This window comes from Salvelinus fontinalis, chromosome 4 (genome assembly GCF_029448725.1).
Source record: "Salvelinus fontinalis isolate EN_2023a chromosome 4, ASM2944872v1, whole genome shotgun sequence".
Lineage (NCBI taxonomy): Eukaryota > Metazoa > Chordata > Actinopteri > Salmoniformes > Salmonidae > Salvelinus > Salvelinus fontinalis.
The window spans coordinates 37561678-37579739 of record NC_074668.1 but is presented as its reverse complement, the minus strand read 5'-3'; the positions used below and the strand labels follow the sequence as shown (position 1 = coordinate 37579739).

The following is an 18062-nucleotide window of genomic DNA, read 5'->3' as shown; positions in this document are numbered from 1 at the left end:
CCCTGAAGCCTTCTTCACAACAATTGAACCGCTCTCCTTGAAGTTTTTGATCCAATAAATGGTTGCTTTAGGTGCAATCTTACTGGCAGCAATATCCTTGCCTGTGAAGCCCTTTTTGTGCAAAGCAATGATGACGGCACGTGTTTCCTTGCAAGTAACCATGATTGACAGAGGAAGAACAATGATTCCAAGCACCACCCTCCTTTTGAAGCTTCCAGTCTGTTATTCGAACTCAATCAGCATGACAGAGTGATCTCCAGGCTTGTCCTCGTCAACACTCACACCTGTGTTAACGAGAGAATCACTGACAATGTCAGCTGGTCCTTTTGTGGCAGGGCTGAAATGCAGTGGAAATGTTTTTGGGGGATTCAGTTCATTTGCATGGCAAAGAGGGACTTTGCAATGAATTTCAATTCATCTGATCACTCTTCATAACATTCTGGAGTATATGCACATTTCCATCATACAAACTGAGGCAGTAGACTTTGTGAAAATTAATATGTGTCATTCTAAAACTTTTGGCCACGACTGTATTTATCCATAAAAATGATGCTGATTCATGATTTCAACTGGCTGAGAAAAGCTGCCCGTCTCATCCCAACACGTTCATTACTATGCGACAGCTGGAGATCGAATATGAACATTGAAACAATGTTGCAAATGTCAGAGAGACAGCAAGGTTTATACAAATCTCTACTGTTGAAAACTAAATGTTAGTCTGAAAGAAATGTGAGACAATATCCAGATGCTTTTTATAGTGGAGATCAAGTTCATAAATTGCCTTGCTGTGCTGATGAAACCGTGGATTGCGCAGTCAGATGCAACAGAGTAAATAGGCATTTTAACGTCTTAGATTTAGCCGGTGGTAACTTGTTGAATAGACACTCGCTGGAATGCAGTTTTAACCAATCAGCATTCAGGATTAGACCTACCCGTTGTATAATATTTTATACTGTACTAAACTCAGCAAAAAAATCCCTTTTGAGGACCCTGTCTTTCAAAGATAATTTGTAAAAATCCAAATAACTTCACAAATTTTCATTGTAAACGGTTTAAACAGTGTTTCTCATGCTTGTTCAATGAACCATAAACAATTAACGAACATGCACCTGTGGAACGGTCATTATGACACTAACAGCTTACAGACGGTAGGCAATTAAGGTCACAGTTATGAAACCTTAGGACACTAAAGAGGCTTTTCTACTGACTCTGAAAAACAACAAAAGAAAGATGCCCAGGGTCCCTGCTCATCTGCGTGACTGTGCCTAAGGCAGGCTGCAAGGACGCATGAGGACTGCAGATGTGGTCAGGGCAATAAATTGCAATGTCCGTACTGTGAGATGCCTAAGACAGCGCTACAGGGAAACAGGACGGACAGCTGATCGTCCTCGCAGTGACAGATTACGTGTAACAACACCTGCACAGGATCGGTACATCCGAACATCACACCTGCGGGACAGGTGCAGGATGGCAACAACACCTGCCCGAGTTGCACCAGGAACGCACAATCCCTCCATCAGTGCTCAGACTGTCCGCAATATGCTGAGAGAGGCTGGACTGAGGACTTGTAGGCCTGTTGTAAGGCAGGTCCTCACCAGACATCACTGGCAACACCACCGTCGCTGGACCAGACAGGACTGGCAAAAAGAGCTCTTCACTGACGAGTCATGGTTGTCTTACCAGGCCTGATGGTTGGATTTGCGTTTATCGTCAAAGGAATGAGCGTTACACCGAGGCCTGTACTCTGGAGCGGGATCGATTTGGAGGTGGTGGGTCCATCATGGTCTGGGGCGGTGTGTCACAGCATCATCGGACTGAGCTTGTTGTCATTGCAGGCAATCTCAACGCTGTGCATTACAGGGAAGACATCCTCCTCCCTCATGTGATACCTTCCTGCAGGCTCATCCTGACATGACACTCCAGCATGACAATGCCACCAGCCATACTGCTCGTTCTGTGCGTGATTTCCTGCAAGACAGGAATGGCAGTGTTCTGCCATGGCCAGCGAAGAGCCCGGATCTCAATCCCATTGAGCACGTCTGGGACCTGTTGGATTGAAGGGTGAGGGCTAGGGCCATTCCCCCCAGAAATGTCCGGGAAAATGCAGGTGCCTTGGTGGAATAGTGGGGTAACATCTCACAGCAAGAACCGGCAAATCTGGTGCATTCAATGAGGAGGAGATGCACTGCTGTGCTTAATGCAGCTGGTGGCCACACCAGATACTGACTGTTACTTTTCATTTTGAGCCCCGCTTTGTTCAGGTACCCATTATTCCATTTCTGTTAGTCACATGTCTGTGGAACTTGTTCAGTTTATGTCGCAGTTGTTGAATCTTGTTATGTTCATACAGATATTTACGCAAACGTTAAGTTTGCTGAAAATAAACGCAATTGACAGTGAGAGCACGTTTCTTTTTTTGCTGAGTTTATATACTATGGCATCAGTAATGTCCCTGCTCCTCACCTTGGCAGGAAGACGCTCTCCACCACATAGAAGTCCTGCATGAGAACATCTCTGTCAGGTTTGGAGGTCAGGTTGCCCACTGTGTAGCCGATGCCCAACTGGATGGCCCCCTTCAGGGCTGACGATGTGGTCTGAGGGTCAGGGACAACCAAACACACCAATCAACACATACATTAACGAATCAACAACTCAATCAAGCAACAACTCCTTCAAACAAAAATATAAAACACAACATGCAACAATTTCAAGAATTGTACTGAGTTACAGTTCATATTAGGAAATCAGTGAATTGAAATCAATTTATTAGGCCCTAATCAATGGATTTCACATGACTGGGAATACAGATATACATCTATTGGTCACAGATACCTTTTTTAAAAAAGGTAGGTGACCTAGGCGTAAACTCCAAAGAGCAAGGTAGCAAATTCCCAGAAGAGAGGCATGTCTTGTAAAGGCCAGTGTAAGATGTCTTGTAAAGGCCAGTGTAAGATGTCTTGTAAAGGCCAGTGGAAGATGTCTTGTAAAGGCCAGTGGAAGATGTCTTGTAAAGGTCAGTGGAAGATGTCTTGTAAAGGTCAGTGGAAGATGTCTTGTAAAGGTCAGTGGAAGATGTCTTGTAAAGGTCAGTGGAAGATGTCTTGTAAAGGTCAGTGGAAGATGTCTTGTAAAGGTCAGTGGAAGATGTCTTGTAAAGGTCAGTGGAAGATGCACGTTCAGGAACATACAGTGCAGTCAGAAAACAATGTCCGATTGTCTGAAACAAGCACATTAACATCATGAAATTGAAAGCCAGCTGATGCCTATGACATCGTCTTCGATGGCTTCAATAGTTCTGAAAATGTCAAATTCATTACCTAGATGTTTCAAATCGACTGCATTAGGCCCTGTTATATTGTGTGTGGCACAAAAATCCCATCACCACCGGTGACGTCTAATCCAAATGAAAATGTAGTAAAGCAGAGAATGGACTGTGAGGATAGCTTCCCATCATGTACTAACTGTGTAGAAACAGGGCATTGATAGGAGCTCATATGACAAAGGGTCACTTTAAAAGGCTTCTTGGGTCACATCAACAAGCTTCGTAGTGATATGGTCATTCACTTCAACAAGCACTGAGAAACCGCCCTTCATGGTTGTCATAAAAGGCCAGTAGAGTCCAGCCAGAGAGAGCAGTATATGGAGGGATGAAACTTTACCTTCTTGTATGTTTTCTCTCCGCTCGTGTTTCGAGACCCTCCCACTCCATTTTCTGTGGTCGTTGACATCTGACGTTAGGACAGAGCAGAAGAATCAGGAACTCACTGGTCAAAGTTCAGAAACAAACAAAGTTTCTTCAGGTGCTACTTTAAGCCAGTGGTACAGGAATAAAGTCAATTCACATTGACTGACTAGATTAATTTTGGGTTATTTCATAATGTCAACACAAAGCTCACAAAGAGGGAAGTTTTTCCACTACCGTCTTTCTCGGGCTAGAGTACACGACCACATAGGCCTACAGTTTGAGTTTGACTAATAGACCTGTGCAGATTGGTGAGCTACGCATTTTTCACTGCATCATCTGACACAGATACACAACCACATTGTCTACATACACTAGACTATAGGTCTTAATGTGACGATGTAAACTAACACAGTATATCTACAGTACCTGGCAGTGATGCTTATCAATAAGACCCTGTAGACAGGAGTGTCCGCGTAAAGCAGGTATAATGAGCATACCCTGCTAAGTGAAAAGTGAAAGTGTAATCAGTCACCTCGCTTAGTGAAAGTGTAATCAGTCACCTCGCTTAGTGAAAGTGTAATCAGTCACCTCGCTTAGTGAAAGTGTAATCAGTCACCTCGCTTAGTGAAAGTGTAATCAGTCACCTCGCTTAGTGAAAGTGTAATCAGTCACCTCGCTTAGTGAAAGTGTAATCAGTCACCTCGCTTAGTGAAAGTGTAATCAGTCACCTCGCTTAGTGAAAGTGTAATCAGTCACCTCGCTTAGTGAAAGTGTAATCAGTCACCTCGCTTAGTGAAAGTGTAATCAGTCACCTCGCTTAGTGAAAGTGTAATCAGTCACCTCGCTTAGTGAAGGTGTAATCAGTCACCTCGCTTAGTGAAGGTGTAATCAGTCACCTCGCTTAGTGAAAGTGTAATCAGTCACCTCGCTTAGTGAAAAGTGAAGGCGTAATCAGTCACCTTGCTTAGTGAAAAGTGAAGGTGCAATCAGTCACCTTGCTTAGTGAAAAGTGAAGGTGTAATCAGTCACCTTGCTTAGTGAAAAGCTCTGCCAGTGGAACAGAGATCACGACCACATCTCTTGGTCATCAGGCAGTCATGGGGAGGTTTCAATCTCCAGGCAGCCTCTGGAAGAGAAGAGGACACAGAGAAAAGACTCCATTTCATGATATGATGACAGAGTGAATGAACAGTAGGAGAATGCCCTCTGCTTCAATGTTAGGCCGTACCTCTTTGATGTCAGAATAGAAACTTGGAAAATGTCTGCAGGCAAATTTCTTTTCATTAGCGTATCTAACACAGTTAAAGTGTTTTCATTATTGGAGCAATTTTAGCGGGTGGCCCCTCAAAATATTAATTTAATATTTCTTGTTAATTTCCGACAGTTATCAAAGGCAATTTCATCCATTTCAAAACCCGAAGTGATTAACCATCCCGCAGCAAATTATCTATTCTCTGAGAAGGTAAGACAATTGGGTATTTTTGTGCATTCATTAGTGAGTTTGCAATGGTGTTCCTGCTGTCAGTCACTCCAAAATTCACCCTCCACACACAGCCATACAAAAACTCCCTGTGAGGAGCTCTGCTGTGGGGGGGGGGGGGGGGGGGGGGGGGGGGGGGGAGGTAGATGGGTGTGTGAGCAGCCATGTGTGCTGCAGTAACTGCGCTGGATAAATGACTCCACGTCAAGCAGAGAGACTCCAGACCCTCAGTGTGTACTACTGTATGAGGACTAATGGAGCCTCAGCCAAGGCTCTCACACACACACACAACCAAGCTATTCACCATTCAGCCACACCATCAGCTTGTGTGTGTGTGTCTAACTAGAATGCCTGTGAGTGTGAAATGAGTCTAAGTGCAGTTGTTAAATAAAGAGAGCGAGAGAGAGAGAGAGAGATGGTGGGGACATTTACACAGCGAGATATTGGATATATTTCAGTGTTTTCTTTGTGTCTATTTCTGTCTGTTAACCTCCAGCTAAACCTGCAGTGGCCTCACCTCCAGCATATCAATGTACCTGCTACTCAGAGCGCAGCCCAGTCAGTCCACCCGCCATTATTACTTACATAAGCTTTGCCTGTGTGTCCCCCTGCAACCTATAAGCACTCCTCCTTATTAGCTGTGTCCAAACATATCTTACTTCATCAGACATGTGTCCAATCAGGACTCACTTTGGTGAGCCTTCATCCAATTAGCATCCTCTGTGTGTGTGTGTTGTTCTTGTGCGTCTACACACGAGTGAGGAACCAAAATGTCAAATGTACAACTATGATGTCACCTGTCGCATACAGCTGGTCTTTCTCCCTCCCAAGTAGATATCATGTCAGGAAGTCTATCAGTCTCAAGACAGGGCAATTCCACAGTAACAGAGAAATGCTGAGACTCAGATTTTTCACTTTAAAATGTATACCAAACAAAAACGAATGATTGCAAAGTAAAACAAACCATACAACTCTTCACAAGGACTACTTTTAACAATTTTCACTGAGCATCTTACAAAAACACATCTACTTGAAGAACAGTGCAGATGCTAAGATTGGTAGCAGAATGACTTTTTTTTGCTGATTTATAACATGAATTTATTCAATATTAAAAATAATCATTAATATCTCAAAACGACCCTTTTTGATTGTGTTCACTTTAAGACGTATTGTTTAGAACAATATACTCTACAAGTATATCACATTCCCAGACTGGGCTCCCTGCTAATTCTGAAGGTAGGATATGTTTTATGAGCACCATCAACACATTGAATGGTAATTGGAATGAGCAATCCTAAAGGAGGGCTGTGATTGGCTGATGTAAAAATGGATTTATGATTAACCAATGTCACAAAGTGCTATACAGAAACCCAACCTAAAACCCCAAACAGCAAGCAATGCAGACACACAGTGGCTAGGAAAAACTCCCTGGAAAGGCAGAAACCTAGAGAGGAACCAGGCTCTGAGGGGTAGCCAGGCCTCTTCTGACTGTGCCGGGTGGAGATTTAATGACCTATAATGTAAATTTCTATGAATAAAATGGGTCATATCATTAAAAGTACCAGAGAGCCCACTCTGGAAAAGTGATGAGTTTGAAGATTATATGGTTCCAGACAATATGTCTAAAAATAAGCTAAATCAAAAACAGTAGTTTTGAGATATTCATATTAATAGTTTTATTGTTGAATAAATTACTGTGAAAATGTGTCTTTCAGAATCTAGACATACTCCATATGTTAGAGCCCATTATGAGTATAACAACACCAAGGTGTCATGTCGTGTTCACAGATCATAGGGTCTTACAGGAGGCATGTACAGGTCTAAAAAGGGCCTGAAATTTCCACTTTCATTATGATTCTCAAAAATGGTTTGTGATACAAATGTAAAAAGCATGTCAAACATCCTTCCTCCCAATGAAGTTTCTATGTGAGAATTTCCAGAACAATCTGAGATATCAAAAATATTGTCAGCTCCGGCTGGCGTGAAATCGTCCTTTTGGAGGATTGTCGATTTAAGTTTTATTATTAATTGAAAATGTTATTCTGTGTGTCTGTACACAAACAAAACACAAAGCAGGCTGACATTAAGAGGAGTATGTAGCAGACAGACACTGTCTTTATCCTCAAACTGAAGCCTTATCTGTGCACCAGCTCTGCCGTTGCTAGCAACACAGCAGCAACACAGAGTAAATACTATTTGACTTGGAGCTGATGTCTGTGCTGTAGGGCAGGTTAGGAGAGACTGTCTGTATGTGTGTGTGTGTATATAAACATTGGCCTCAGGAGAGACTATCTGTATGTGTGTGTTCTCTGTAAGTGTGCGTGCGTGCGAACATTGGCTGTTGGCCTTCATGGGCAACACTGAGTCATAACATGTTTATTCAAATGCAAAATGGGAATGCAATTATCATGAATATATCATGGAGGTCATGCTATTGCATAACATGTATATAAAGAGCACAATTCACAGCCTCAAGGTCATTTCACCTAATCTGGCTGACACCATCTCTCGCTGTGTAGTCATGTGGGCCGCGTCAGCCAGGCTACATTTCACCAGGATGCTAGTCAAGAGAACACAAATACTGTGGAACCCTGAAGTGGGCAGTAATATTTGATATGTGTCTATACAGTAACCTATTTTATACATACACACATCACATGCGACTCGTAATAAGACTGACCAATTAGCCTATTAAAATGTTTATCTGACTTCATAAAAATAATTAGCAATATGCAAGAGACTATGGTTGAGTTACAGTCATAGGTAATGAAGAAACGTCTGAGAAGGAATTCTAAATGCAAGTGTACTTAATTACTTTGTCAAATGAACAATAACTTTATACAAGGCATAAAGCTTAAGTTACAAAGCATTAACAAGCATTACGAGGCATTATTCTAAGCATGATCAGAGAGGGAGAGAGAAAGAGAGACAATGAAACCATGGCTTGTGCCCTGGCCCATGGAGCATGGGAGAGGGGGAGAAAGAGAGAGGAACAAATAAGGAAGAACAATTCATCTAAAGACCCTTTTTATAAGCATCTGAGTTGTTTTGATTCAAAAGCCGAGTTGTTCACCAATAGTATTACTGTAAAGTTAACCTCCAATCAGATGTCAGACTTCCAGGATGTAACCTCTGCTTGTCAGAGGTGAGACAGTGGGGGTTGGAGAGTTCAACACAGAGAAGACTGAATTCCTAAGACAACACAGAGGAAATTCTTGCATAAGGTTGATAAGAAGAGTCCCTTCGGGGCACCCTACACCTTTGTAATAATTATAACAACAACTAAATGTTTTCTGGTGCTGGGTCTGTCTGTCTGTTGAACAGGAGGAATGTTAATTAGCCAGTCGGTCAGTCAGTCTGGCTTCGTGTGTCATTGTGTAGGGGACCTGGACTGTTGGCACTGCTGTGCTGGTGCCTCACTCCTACTCTCCCTGACTCCCACTCTCTCTACCACCCCCAATCTCTCTCTCTCTATCCCTCCCTTTCTCTCTATCCCACTTTCTCTCTCCCTCTATCCCCCTATCCCTAGATCACACCCTCTATTCCCCCATCCTCCCTTCTGTCCCTCAATCCCGCCCACCCCCTCTCTGAGGCTATCTGACCCGTGGCGTGCCCAGCCAGCGCTCCCTCCATCAGACCTTTTCCAAAACAATCCACGAGAGGCCCACAGCTGCAGAGCTGTTGTTCCCAGCTAAACAAAGAAATGTGGATGGATGGCCCACTTTCATCTCATCGTCTGGTGCTACAGCAGCTGTTGAAACTCACTAACACCATTAACGCACAGCCAGATATTGAGTACATGGCTCTGATTTGATGTAAATTGTGTGATGTTTGATCTCAGAGCAGCGAACAATCTTTCTCTCTCAAGGACACTGCGATGTGGTTATAGGAACTTTGTAAGAACGTTGCCATAATGTTGGGGGAAATGCTGAGGACAAAATAAATGTGTACTTCCTGAGGCGAGGCACTGACACTATTCCTGAGCTACAGTAGATAACGTAGCAGGTGGAATAGCCCAAGCAGACAACTTTTATTTTATTTAGATATTTTACAAGTATACTAAAGTATACTTAAATAAAATACTAATTCATATTATACTGTATACTTCAAATACGAGATGTACTTTTATAGCATATCTTATGTCCCAAAAAAGTGTCCCAATTTAGATAATTTGAAATGTATTTAATAAACTTAAATGTTAATAAAACACGAATAAAGTTTACATTAAAATGCATTAAAATGGTTCCAAATTAGATAATAAATATACTTTAGGATATTTAAAATTAAGGACATACAGTACTTACAGTATATATATATATATACACACTGCTCAAAAAAATAAAGGGAACACTTAAACAACACAATGTAACTCCAAGTCAATCACACTTCTGTGAAATCAAACTGTCCACTTAGGAAGCAACACTGATTGACAATACATTTCACATGCTGTTGTGCAAATGGAATAGACAAAAAGTGGAAATTATAGGCAATTAGCAAGACACCCCCCAAAACAGGAGTGATTCTGCAGGTGGTGACCACAGACCACTTCTCAGTTCCTATGCTTCCTGGCTGATGTTTTGGTCACTTTTGAATGCTGGCGGTGCTCTCACTCTAGTGGTAGCATGAGACGGAGTCTACAACCCACACAAGTGGCTCAGGTAGTGCAGTTCATCCAGGATGGCACATCAATGCGAGCTGTGGCAAAAAGGTTTGCTGTGTCTGTCAGCGTAGTGTCCAGAGCATGCAGGCGCTACCAGGAGACAGGCCAGTACATCAGGAGACGTGGAGGAGGCCGTAGGAGGGCAACAACCCAGCAGCAGGACTGCTACCTCCGCCTTTGTGCAAGGAGGTGCACTGCCAGAGCCCTGCAAAATGACCTCCAGCAGGCCACAAATGTGCATGTGTCTGCTCAAACGGTCAGAAACAGACTCCATGAGGGTGGTATGAGGGCCCGACGTCCACAGGTGGGGGTTGTGCTTACAGCCCAACACCGTGCAGGACGTTTGGCATTTGCCAGAGAACACCAAGATTGGCAAATTCGCCACTGGCGCCCTGTGCTCTTCACAGATGAAAGCAGGTTCACACTGAGCACATGAGCACATGTGACAGACGTGACAGAGTCTGGAGACGCCGTGGAGAACGTTCTGCTGCCTGCAACATCCTCGAGCATGACCGGTTTGGCGATGGGTCAGTCATGGTGTGGGGTGGCATTTCTTTGTGGGGCCGCACAGCCCTCCATGTGCTCGCCAGAGGTAGCCTGATTGCCATTTGGTACCGAGATGAGATCCTCAGACCCCTTGTGAGACCATATGCTGACACATGCACATTTGTGGCCTGCTGGAGGTCATTTTGCAGGGCTCTGGTAGTGCACCTCCTTGCACAAAGGCGGAGGTAGCGGTCCTGCTGCTGGGTTGTTGCCCTCCTACGGCCTCCTCCACGTCTCCTGATGTAGTGGCCTGTCTCCTGGTAGCGCCTGCATGCTCTGGACACTACGCTGACAGACACAGCAAACCTTTTTGCCATTGTTCGCATTGATGTGCCATCCTGGATGAACTGCACTACCTGAGCCACTTGTGTGGGTTGTAGACTCCGTCTCATGCTACCACTAGAGTGAGAGCACCGCCAGCATTCAAAAGTGACCAAAACATCAGCCAGGAAGCATAGGAACTGAGAAGTGGTCTGTGGTCACCACCTGCAGAATCACTCTTGTTTTGGGGGGTGTCTTGCAAATTGCCTATAATTTCCACCTTTTGTCTATTCCATTTGCACAACAGCATGTGAAATGTATTGTCAATCAGTGTTGCTTCCTAAGTGGACAGTTTGATATTACAGAAGTGAGATTGACTTGGAGTTACATTGTGTTGTTTAAGTGTTCCCTTTATTTTTTTGAGCAGTATATATATATATATATATATATATATTCAAGTATGATTTCAGTATATTTAAATATTTATTTTTCTGCTTGGGAGGATGGACTGCTGTGGTATGGATTAGAATCAAATGGGTAAAAGGAGCTGGATCAATAATGAAGTACAGGCTCAGTACTTTACTGTAAAGACTCCCTTGTTTACAAGGACCCAAGGGCCAACAACAATCAATCAGAATCAAATGGAACAGCACTGCTGCGTAATGTGTGTGTACGTGTACGTGTACGCGCACGTTTCGTGAGAGACGGATAGATAGAGAAGAGATAAAAGGCAGGGAGAGGGAGCCAATAAAGCACAGTTTAGGAGACTAGCTACAATCATCAATGAGATCTAAATAGGTTCTGCTCTGTGAGTAGTGGTGTGGGATGAGACTGAAGCACTCAGTCTGTACAGCAGGGTAGATCCTCTGTAACAACATTTTACATTTTAGTCATTTAGCAGACGCTCTTATCCAGAGCGACTTACAGTAGAGTGCATACATTTTTTATTACATTTTACATACTTAGACAAGGATATCCCTACCGGCCAAACCCTCCCTAACCCGGACGACGCTATGCCAATTGTGCGTCGCCCCACGGACCTCCCGGTTGCGACAGAGCCTGGGCGCGAACCCAGAGACTCTGGTGGCGCAACTAGCACTGCGATGCAGTGCCCTAGACCACTGCGCCACCCGGGAGGCACCCTTTCACTCCGACTCAAACTCCATTTCATACACAACACTTCACACCTCAGATACATGGGACAATACTCAAATGTAAGTGCGCACACATTTGTCTGCAGAAATCGTGAGGACATTTCGGCAAAACCTTTTCTTGGCAAGCTTTACACAACTGTATAGCTTCACACACAGTGGCACACTGAACTGACGGAGATATGTTTGGTTATGGCTGCCAGGTCGCACGCACTGGAAGTTTGATACAGTGAGGTGTGGCTGTGCTCTCACGGTCTCCATAACTCCAGGAGTTCATTTTCCCCCCATCAGCTTCACTCTATTCCCTTTCTCTCCTCCACTATATCCCTCTGTTCTCACGCACACACATCCCTAGGGGTTTACTGTGAGACAGGAAAGAATATTGGTGATAATAATAATCCCAACATAATCCCATGTTACTGTGATACCTGACCCTCCTAACACAGAAACTAATACTATTAATACTGACAGAAGGAAGCAGAGAGATCCACTCACACGTCATCCACTGGGATTAAATCTGAAAGCTGAGCTGCTCTCACTGATGTGCTCTTGGCTTTTGCTTCAAAGCTCATTAGTCTAAAATGGTCCAAATGTTTGCATAATAACGGTAGAACCTGTTGTTGAACAGCAGAGCCTGGAAGACAAGCAGTAATCTCCAATCATAAAGTTATGATGCAAAACAACACATAGGTACATGTTTGACAGGACAACGGACATGACAGATCTGCTACCAGGCTCAGCCCAGAGACCCTTCTTTTCATTTAAACTACCACTGTAAACCTTGAAACAGTGCATCTCATATCTCCACATTACCTCCATGGAGGGATACTACAGAGCAAAGCTGGCTGTGTTTATCCTCAGTCCCCTGACACTATTGGATTACTGCAGACGATAGAGGACGCGATGGCTAATCAATAGTGTGTCAGCAATGCAGAGACCTGAAGACTGCCAGGCTGCCTTGACTTTCAACCCCGACTGAGGGATGTTAAACAAGCCCAGATGATTTCTGGCACAGACACAGTGAGTGGGCTACATGAAGAGGGAGCTTAGCCCCAGGGATCTACGGTATTAAGATACTTAATTGTAGCAATTGCTGCCTTGGCTAGGACACATCTACTAGAAATTCAAGAGATTCAAATATTGCTGGAACCACCCTGGTACAATTAAAGGATATATTAAATTACCTCCAGTAGATTTATACTGGCTTTATAAGACATCCCTTTAGACAACACTCTCTCTCTGGAAGATACCTAAAAAAACACTCCGATACCTCTGTTAACTACAGCAGAAGATTTAGCAGAAGATTTAAGGACTATTGACTAAGTAAGAAGACAATCCTAGACTGATTAGGTCGAGGCTAACCGTGGTGGTTGTGGGCTCCCTCCCGTTCCCAGCAGACATGCCTGCCTGACCGTGTAAACTCTCTTTGTTCGTCGCTGGAGGTTCGCGCGTCACTCTCCTAATTGGGTAGACTGTCAGACGAGGCCTTATGAAATTGGCCGAGCCCCCTCAGTAAAATTGTCACAGAAGTGTTCCGTTACGAAACAGATGCTGAGAAACAGAAACAGTTTTAATGAACCAGAGAAACCTAGCTGAGCTGAGGGAGATAGAATGACACTGCATAGGAGAAGTGGCATGGAGAGACAGAGAGAGAGACAGAGAGAGACTTCTGTCCTAGTTAAATACCATCGCAACTCATCACAGCCCGTGATGCTTTGCCAAACACAAAGCAGCACCACTGCAGTCCTGTCCTAACTTCAACCTATTACCACATAGACCACACAACAAAGCTCATCCAGTCAATACAGCTTGAAAGAGAGAGAAAGATAGATAGAGAATGAGAAATAAAGACCCGCACACAAAAATCTACTGCGTCCATCTACGCACTACCTATACTGCGTAAGTGTCCCAAAAACCTCTACGTAAGTACAGCATTGAACAATTTTCAGCCAGTTCTGTAACTGTTCCACATTCTGCTTAAGTAAGTTAGTGCCTGTCTGTGGATCCTCTGGCATGCCCTCATACCACTCCTCAGAGAGGAACAAAGCTGCAGGCTAACTGTTCAGAACAGTCCACTGCACCTGGAAACTTAGTCCAACTAGCAGTGCTTAAAGGGATAGTTTGGGATTTTAAACACCATGGGACCACGCAGCCATCCTACCGCTCAGGGAGGAGATGCATTCGGTCTCCTACAGATGAACGTACTTTGGTGCGAAAATTGCAAATCAAGCCCAGAACAACAGCAAAGGACCTTGTGAAGATGCTGGAGGAAACAGGTGCAAAAGTACCTAAATATCTATATCCACAGTAAAACGAGTCCTATATCGACATAACCTGAAAGGCCGCTCAGCAAGGAAGAAGCCACTGCTCCAAAACAGCCATAAAAAAAGCCAGACTGCGGTTTGCAGCTGCACATGGGGACAAAGATCGTACTTTTTGGAGAAATATCCTGTGGTCTGATGAAACAAAAATATAACTGTTTGGCCATAATGACCATCGTTATGCTTGGAGGAAAAAGGGGGGAGGCTTGCAAGCCAAAGAACACCATCCCAACCGTGAAGCACGGGAGTGGCAGCATCATGTTGTGGGGGTGCATTGCTGCAGGAGTGACTGGTGCACTTCACAAAACAGATGGCATCACGAGGAGGGCAAATCACATGGATATATTTAAGCAAAATCTCAAGACATCAGTCAGGAAGTTAAAGCTTGGTCCCAAATGGGTCTTCCAAATGGATAATGACCCCAAGCATACTTCCAAAGTTGTGGCAAAATGGCTTAAGGACAACAAAGTCAAGGTATTGGAGTGGCCATCACAAAGCCCTGACCTCAATCCTATAGACAATTTGTGGGCAGAACTGAAAAAGCGTGTGCAAGCAAGGAGGCCTACAAACCTGACTCAGTTACACCAGCTCCGTCAGGAGGAATGGGCCAACTTATATTGTGAAGCTTGTGGAAGGCTACCCAAAACGTTTGACCCAAGTTAAACTATTTAAAGGCAATGCTACCAAATACTAATTAAGTGTATGTAAACTTCTGACCCACTGGGAATGTGATGAAAGAAATAAAAGCTTAAGTAAATCATTCTCTCTACTATTATTCTTACATTTCACATTCTTAAAATAAAGTGGTGATCCTAACTGACCTAAGACAGGGAATTTTTACTAGGATTAAATGTCAGGAATTGTGGAAAAACTGAGTTTAAATGTATTTGGCTAAGGTGTATGTAAACTTCTGACTTCAACTGTAAATCATCCATATATATCTACAGCAATAAGACAGATCTTGCTTTTGAGGCCTGTTTGAGTGTTTCTTTAATAGCCTACTGATTCCGTGAGCACCAAGACTCACACAACAGGTTAGTACATTTGTGAAATTGTTTATCCATGCCGTAATAAAGTCTTTACACTTTATTTTCGTTAGAACAGTGCCTCTGGTATTATTTCTAATTCATTTTGGGTTGTTTACATTGTTCCAAATTACCCGAAAAATAAAATCTATAATAAAAGTAACCGTTCTTTTTCTTGATCTCCTTATTGTTATGATCATCATTATAATAATAAATGTCATTAGTAGACTTAGTATAGCAGCCTTGTATAACCACCATCGAGCTGTAGGCCTAAGAGCACATCCTGTTTAGTCTTAATACAGTAACTTACTTAGGCCTATATTTCAATACTTATTTAGGCTACTGTACTATATCTATAATTAATTTGTTCATGTCATCACACAGCATACGAGTCATTCATGATTTGAAAAGCAATCAAGCATTTTATTTTTGAAATAACAAAGCGACACTTAAATAATTAGCACAAACAATAAATAAACCGTTCCATTTCTGAAATTGCATTCACAAATGTTTTCAACTGCTTTTAGTCTTTGCTGTAATAATGGCTTTACAAAACAATATTACAACAGACTCTGGTACGCTTACCATTTATTTATTGTTGTTTAGATTGTTCCAAACGGTCATGAAAATTATATAATAATACACATAATATGCACACAGCATTTGCTCCTTACCTTTTTATTGATCTCCAGTAAATGTATTCCACACAGACTTCCCCTTTACCTCCTGAGAAACCAGTGAACATTTCCCCGTTTTGAATTGATTTGTTACGACCTCTGCATCCATTTTGCTGCCACGTGTTACAGTGTTCGGAGTTTGTTTTAACCACATTTTTGATGTGATTAGGATATGCTATTGATCAGGCCCTATTGGTCACGTGCATGCAATGCATAAATGTGTCACGTAAAGAGAGCAAGGGTTGAGTAGGGAATTTTTTTCCTAAACAAATGAGGAATTTCGGTAACATAACTTGGCTGTAATTATGTTACATCTTCAGGGACAGCGCGATAAAAACACTGTTGATGTTCTGTGGTGGTCGCTGCAGCAGGGAGGAGAGAGAGACAACGGGTGCTAGTCTCAGTCACCCACTGTCATTTTTTTTAACACAGCGCAGTCGGGGACAAACCTAGTACAGTGTACATTCAGAAAGCAGTTTAGCAGTTACAACGAAATATAGCTCTCTCGCTCTTGCTTCTGCTTAATTTTTGAAGAAATTAATTTGTTCAAAACTGTTCATGTATTGTCTTTCTCTGTCTTTGAGTCAACTACTCACCACGTTTTATGCACTGCACTGCAGTGCTAGCTAGCTGTAGCTTCTACTATCAGTAATAGATTCATTCTGTGATCCTTTGATTCGGTGGACAACATGTTAGTTCATGCTGCAAGAGCTCTGATAGGTTGGAGGACATCCTCCGTAAGTTGTCATAATTAGTGTGTAAGCTGTCATAATTACTGTGTAAGTCTATTGAAGGGGGTGAGAACCATGATCCTCCTTGGTTTTGTATTGAAGTCAATGTACCCAGAGGACAGAAACTAGCTGTCCTCCGGCTGAACCATGGTGCTACCCTACAGAGTACTGTTGAGGCTACTGTAGACCATTGCAAATCAGTGTTTTAATAAATTATATGGTGACGTGAATATATTTTGTATAGTTTTATCTTTATCTTTGCATTTTACCCCCTCGGGAGGCGAAGGTCGAGTCATTAGTAATCTGAAACATGACCCGCCAAACTGCGCTTCTTAACACCCGCCCGCTTAACCCGGAAGCCAGCTGCACCAATGTGTTGGAGGAAACACTGTTCAACTGACGACCGTTGTCAGCCTGCAGGCCCCCGGCCCGCCACAAGGAGTCGCTAGAGTGCGATGAGCCAAGTAAAGCCCCCCCGGGCAAACCAACACCTAACCCGCACGACGCAGGGCCAGTTGTGATTCGCCCTATGGCCCCAGGATAACTTTATTACGACTATGAGAAGCTGAGACTCTCGGTTTTGCTCTATGGCGCTCACAAGTCACACAAGACTTGTTAGAAGGTAAGGGGTTCTGCTACATATAAGATAATAGGAAATGAGTGAGAGAGAATGAGATCACGACAGAAAGAGAGAGCGCGACAGAGAAAGAGAGCGCGACAGAGAAAGAGAGCGTGACAGAGAGAGAGAGCGTGACAGAGAGAGAGAGCGTGACAGAGAGAGAGAGAGCGTGACAGAGAGAGAGAGAGCGTGACAGAGAGAGAGAGAGCGTGACAGAGAGAGAGAGAGCGTGACAGAGAGAGAAAGAGAGCGAGAGAAAGAGACAGAGCGAGAAGGAGCGAGAGAGAGAGGAGAGAGCGCGCACTGGAGAATAATCAGTGAGTTTCATTTTCAGGGAGTCTCTCTCTCTTTCCAGCAGCACTGTGCAGCAGAGTGGAGCAGAGATCAACCGGAGTCGAGAAGAGTGGAGCAGAGCAGGATGGAGAGAGCAGAGCCTAGAGCAGCAGGTCACCCTCTGTGCAGACAGAGTCACATGGCCCAAACAAGAGGGAGAGGGGAGAAACACAGAGGGATAGAAAGAGGGACAGAGACACAAGTGTAGCAGCAACAAGAGAGAGGGAATAGGGTGAGAGAGAATGAGAGGGAGACAGTGCGAATGAGAGGGATATAGAAAGAGAAGCGAACAAGAGAAAGACAGAAAGAGGGGGTCGATAGAAAAATGGAGAATGGTTTATTAAAGTAAGAGAATGAGAGCGAGGTAGAGGGCAAGCTAGATTGCTTCCTTTGGGACCATTGCTTATGAGATTTTACAGCTCTAGTCCTTTCTTTAAACCTGGTGTTTGTTTGCACAGTGGTTTCTATGACAGTGCTTTTCTGTCTTAAGATGTTCTGTTTTATGGTGCTCTGTTAGGAAGGGAGAGGAATGTACAACCAGCCTTACTGACGTTTGCATGTGGACGGGGAGAC

General features: G+C 43.5%; 1 protein-coding gene across 4 annotated transcripts in view; it reads right to left on the bottom strand.

The window, feature by feature from the left end:
• LOC129853698 (phosphatidylinositol 4-phosphate 5-kinase type-1 beta-like) overlaps window positions 1-18062 on the bottom strand; it is an 86694-nt gene that overhangs the window by 46220 nt on the left and 22412 nt on the right. For 2 of the 4 annotated variants that reach the window (XM_055920032.1, XM_055920031.1), the window contains exons 2-4: window positions 4715-4811; window positions 3660-3728; window positions 2464-2594 (exon numbers count right to left, since the gene is read on the bottom strand). In XM_055920032.1, coding sequence (XP_055776007.1) covers window positions 2464-2594; window positions 3660-3728 — 200 coding nt within the window. In that variant the 5' untranslated portion in view covers window positions 4715-4811. Of the gene's footprint in view, window positions 1-2463; window positions 2595-3659; window positions 3765-4644; window positions 4669-4714; window positions 4812-18062 lie in introns of those variants that run through there. The other 2 variants (XM_055920033.1, XM_055920034.1) reach the window with 2 other exon arrangements.